Below are 5,225 nucleotides of genomic sequence, written 5' to 3' on the forward strand. Positions count from 1 at the left end.
AACTGTAGCATCAACTTAATGTCTCTTAGAAAGTAAGGAAATTAAAACAATTAAAAACCATGTGGACATCTGTTTTTAAACAAAGCTCATCAACCAATGACAGCGAGTTAAATGTGTCAGGTGACGAAGACGAGTCAAAACACTTTGCAACAAGCGCTGTTCAAGATAAAAAAACATACTTCGACTTTTCAAATCATGATCATATTTAGAACAAGAGCAGATAAAATAATGTTCTTCATGGCAGCTTATCTATTTGAGGGGTCACTAGAAAAACTCGGGTGATTTACTTTGGTCCTCTTTTCAAAAAAATGTCTCAAAACACATCAACAAAAATTAAAAACTGGAAGACGAGGCTGTAGCTAACTACCTGACGGCAGCCCGATTTGTTGAAACTCGTAGAAATAACAAAGCAGGAGGAAATAACAGCAAACGCACCGAGCAGGTTTGTAAAATCTGGTCACAGCAGTTTGGGAAAAAAATGGCAGCAGCTGCTGATGACTTGTCAACATCCCTACAATTTATTTAAAACAGCACGCGGCTTTATCATAAAGCTTGGAGTCGGTCACCCAGGTAGACTAGACTTGTGTCTTGGGGCTGTTGTTAGCTTGTAGGGCTGATTAGCTAAATGTGCTAAAATGTTAATGATGTTAGCAACACTCTTATATACTCTTGAAAGAAGACAATGACAGAAATCAAGTAAACTTAAAGAGAAAGGGACAAACGTGTTCTAAGTACAGGAAGGCAAATTAAAATTGAAATTTTTAGCTTTAAAGCAACTTTGAAATGATACCAAGATGTTAATAAAAGATAAAAGAAAAGCTACTGCTTTTTTAAGCTTCAGAAATGTTGGATAATATATTCATTATTTTATTCAACAAAGTTAAAAGTTTTCATCCATCAATAATTGTCATCTTTTCTACGTATTTGAGAAAATTTTCCTCGATGAACTCAAGCTATAGATTTTTTTATTATTTAGTAATAAACATGTCTTTAGCTAAAAACATTGATTGCCACTGCAAAAATAATGGATTGCCATTACCATTTCATGCTAATGAAMCAAATGTGTTCATTAAGAATAAAACTACTTGAACACATAAACTAACAGCTTTTAAATTGTCCCAAAAAAGTTTTTTGTACCTTCAGTAAGATCCAGGAGCTTGTGTTGAAGTTAAAGTTTTAAAATAAATACTCTGGCTTTCCTTAAAATAGGAAGTAAATAATTACATCAATCAAATTGCAAACAAAAACAAAGCAGCTGGACTGRTGTTCTGTAGTAGAAGACATTAACAGGACTGGTAGGGAAAAAATTCAGGTTTTAATAATATTAATAGTAATTTGAAATAAGAAAAWAACACAAAAAATAAAGTCCAAATGATTGTGTATATATATAATTCTATATCTCAGATTTTTCATAACGGATGTGTCATTTTAGTACGTTTTTTTAAACCCACATTTAGAAACATAACACAGTTTGATTTCTGAAATCACACTTTATATGAACATCACTGCTGCTATGACCATTTATCTGCTGGACAGCTGGAAAGATAAAACCATTAACGTAATAAAAATCCCAGTTTCTTGGCAAGGTTGAGTATTACTGCTGTGGAAAAAGTGCATTTAAAAATATGTTGAAATGGGAGATGAGAAGATTTCTTCTTYCCTCTAAGTGTAGTGTGAGTTGTAGTATTCACTCTAAAATGTCACACATTTATAAACTTACATCTGTAATCTGATGTGTTTAGGTTCCACTGTAGTTAACTATTCTAATCATCATCATCATCTTTTTTTCCTGCACAGTTGGAACATGGAGGAAGCTGACCTGGTTTGTGGCCCTGCCTATGGTTGGAGTGTGCATGTTGAACACATACTTGAAAGCGAAGGAACATGCCAACGACCAACCCCCAGAGTTTGTTCCATACTCCCACCTCCGCATTCGTACCAAGGTCTGATACTTTAATCATTTATTCATCAACTAAATAAACAAAACAGCATTTTAAAAATATCTCTCTCTCTCTCTCTCTGTGTCTCTCTCTCTCTCTCTCTCTCTCTCTGTCTCTCTCTCTCTCTCTGTCTCTCTCTGTCTCTCTCTCTCTCTCTCTCTCTCTCTCTCTCTCTCTCTCTCTCATATAGCGTTTCCCCTGGGGAGATGGCAACCATAGCTTTTTCCACAACCCACATATGAATCCCCTTCCTACTGGATATGAGGGGCACGATGACTAAACCTTCCAGACCTCTTTAATAGTTCAATAACTCTCTCAGCGTTTCTTACTGGACCGCACTTGGTACTGGCCTGTTTCATTGTGTTTACCTGTGTGCTGTTGACACGGGCCACCTGAACCAACACTTCCAACGTTCTGGACCATTTAAACAAAATGTCCACTTAAACAGAAATAAAGTAACTAAAACTTCTTTGTTTTTTCTTCTTCTCTGTGTGTGTCTTTTAATTAAAGTTTTTTTTAGTATGTCATTGTAGAGTAAACCCAAATTTATGTTTTATAATTTGACAGGTTGCTTTATTAAATCTGAGAGATGCTGGCTCTTTGCTGTTGTTCATTCAGGGGCATTAAGGGGACAAATTATTTATTTATTTATTTATTTACCATGTAGGTCTCTTGCTCACTGTTCCTTTAAACACAAAGGTAATTTCAGTTGGTTTAGTGAAACTTTTCTCAGAATGTTACCTTTTATTTATTTGCTGTGCAGGTCCTACAGAGAAACTAAATAACCAGAATATTGACAGAAATGTGTGCAGGGCCTTAAATCTTAAATCAGTGTTCCCATGGATCCTTAAAAAGTCTTAAAGGTCTTGAATTCATCAATCCAAAAACAAGGCCTTAATTAGCTTTAAAATGTCTTAAACTTCAGAAGTCTTTAAAATGTGAACACATTGTAAAGCAGGATGACTAATAAGTGATGACTGATGGACATTCCTCTTTGACATCACTTCCTGTTGTTTCTCATGCAAATATCTCAACAACTGTCCATCTGAGCAACGTGACATTCATCTTGTATATGTTTATAATGTCTTTCCAAAAATGCATTCATATTTTTACAAACGTTTGATGTCACGGACACTTTAAGGTTTTATCTACAGCGAGCTGGGTTTGAGAGCCCACTGTGGTCCTAAAACAACAAATGTTGGGTCATTAGAGAGGATTTCCAAGATTTAAATTAGGTTTAAAACTGATTGAAATGATGTTTTTGCTATATTTGACAAAAAAAGCAGTTAAATATGGATTAAAACAATTGGTCTATCATCAGTATTTAAATAATTCAACCAAAAATACTTTGATTCACGAGTTTCTGCTGTTGTTATTTTGTCAAATGTGTTTGAAATTGGTTTTTAATTTCACTAAGCATTAAAAAGTCTTAAATTTAACTTGTCTTAAATTGTAGGAACCCTGTAAATGAATTAACCAACCCTATCTATATAAAGTGGTGTATGTAAAACTAGGGAGACGTTCATAAATTAGTGATACATTAATATAGAGTTTTTAAAGCRAACTTTTCAATTCATGAAACGAAAACTTAGTTTGTAATTTTATATTTTATGAATGCAGTCCCAGCACTTGGATCAGAGGAAGCCTGGTGTGACTGCAGGCTTCAGCTTACAGAAACATCATCCTGGTCATGGAGAAGCTGCAGGTTCCCAGCAGGAATATAATCTGTGTTACAGATGATGAAACTGCAGGTTTAATCTCTCTGCAGGGGTTGTAAAGGACAGCACTGGCGTTGTTCGTTTTGTTCACGTTTGTGAATTTATAAGGTTTGAATAAACCTTGAAAAGAAGCTTAATGCTGGGGATGAAGTGACGCTTTGGTTACGTGCGCCTCGGTCTTTGTTACAGACTCCGCCTCCGTCGCGTGAACGCGCCTTAAGCCGAATTAGAAAATTCAGGGTTAACAAAGCCTCCCGATATCCTGCCTCGTGACAGCGGTGATCCGTTCCCCGTTCTCCTCGCCCGGGCGGCTGCTGGCGACGCAACGGGTGCCGCGTCCGACCGTCGCGTCGAGCGGGCTCGGTTCCGCTCCGTTCCGCGGCGCTGGGTTGCGATTTGATTAGTAAATCTAGCATTGAAACATCTCGGATAACTGCGCGCGCTCGCTCCGCCATACGAGGGGAGAGCAGTCGAACCCAGAAGCTTGGACCACCATGATGATGATGATGAGCACAGACAGAGGTGAGGAGGAGACCTCGGTCGTTACGTCATTAAATGCAATATCAACAAATGTGTTTATTGTAAACACATTTGTTGGGGGGTGTTGTTGTTTTTTCTCAGATTACCAGTTAATTAGAAAACAGGAAAGAGCACACTTCTTCAGCTCTAAAGAGCAGGACCTCATTTTGAAGTTGTATGAAGAGGAGAGAGAGATCCTGACAGCTAAATCAAACACCACCAGTGCTTCTAAACTCAGAGAGGAGGCCTGGCAGAGGATTGCTGATAAAATAAATGCGTAAGAAAACAAACTAATCTACTTGTCATCTCATATAGTTGTTTATTATTATGACACTGTTGCACATTCAAAAAATTTTTAAATAATTTTTGTCTCTGAGCACTTCCTGAGATGTATGTTATTATTATTAATAATAATATGTGGTATTAAACATTTAACATAGTCCTTATCTTTTTCATTCACAGGGTGTCAGACAGTGGCTACAAAAGGTCGTGGCAGCAAGTAAAAGTCAAGCACAAAAACATAATCCAAACAGGTATCTTACATACAATGGACTCCTGTAATGTCCTGTTACACCGATTACTTTGATGTAAATCATAGACTGTAAATTTATAGACTTTCAACCAGAAGCTGAAGTTGGAACAGATCAGATTTAAGTCCCACCCCCTCCATATTAACAAACTGAACCTTGCCCTTGGTTAAATGTACGACGGAGTATTAGGGCCACACGAGATTTAAAAAAAATTATTAAGAAAATAAAGTCAATATTATGACATTAAAGTCATATAAAAATAAAGTCATAATATTATGAGAGTAAAGTCGTAATATTATGAGAGTAAAGTCGTAATATTATGAGAGTAAAGTCGTAATATTATGAGAGTAGTCATGATATTATGATAATAAAGTCATAATATTATGAGAATAAAGTCGTAATATTATGAGAATAAAGTCATAATATGAGAATAAAGTCGTAATATTATGAGAATAAAGTCGTAATATTATGAGAATAAAGTCGTAATATTATGAGAATAAAGTTGTAATATTATGAGA

General features: G+C 36.0%; 2 protein-coding genes across 2 annotated transcripts in view; both read left to right on the forward strand.

Annotated features, from left to right (window-relative positions):
- Positions 1 to 2,409, forward strand: part of cox6a1 (cytochrome c oxidase subunit 6A1) — a 4,026-nt gene extending 1,617 nt beyond the window's left edge. The window contains exons 2-3 of the mRNA XM_014015580.1: positions 1,798 to 1,943; positions 2,131 to 2,409. Coding sequence (XP_013871034.1) covers positions 1,798 to 1,943; positions 2,131 to 2,220 — 236 coding nt within the window. The 3' untranslated portion in view covers positions 2,221 to 2,409. The remainder of the gene's footprint in view (positions 1 to 1,797; positions 1,944 to 2,130) is intronic.
- A 722-nt stretch (positions 2,410 to 3,131) lies between these two features.
- LOC106522541 (uncharacterized) overlaps positions 3,132 to 5,225 on the forward strand; it is a gene marked incomplete in the record, with an annotated part of 11,001 nt that continues 8,907 nt past the window's right edge. The window contains 3 exon segments of the mRNA XM_014015579.1: positions 3,132 to 4,180; positions 4,280 to 4,454; positions 4,640 to 4,710. Coding sequence (XP_013871033.1) covers positions 4,153 to 4,180; positions 4,280 to 4,454; positions 4,640 to 4,710 — 274 coding nt within the window.

The sequence above is a fragment of the Austrofundulus limnaeus genome, unplaced genomic scaffold (genome assembly GCF_001266775.1).
Source record: "Austrofundulus limnaeus strain Quisiro unplaced genomic scaffold, Austrofundulus_limnaeus-1.0 Scaffold131, whole genome shotgun sequence".
In the NCBI taxonomy this organism is placed as follows: Eukaryota; Metazoa; Chordata; class Actinopteri; order Cyprinodontiformes; family Rivulidae; genus Austrofundulus; species Austrofundulus limnaeus.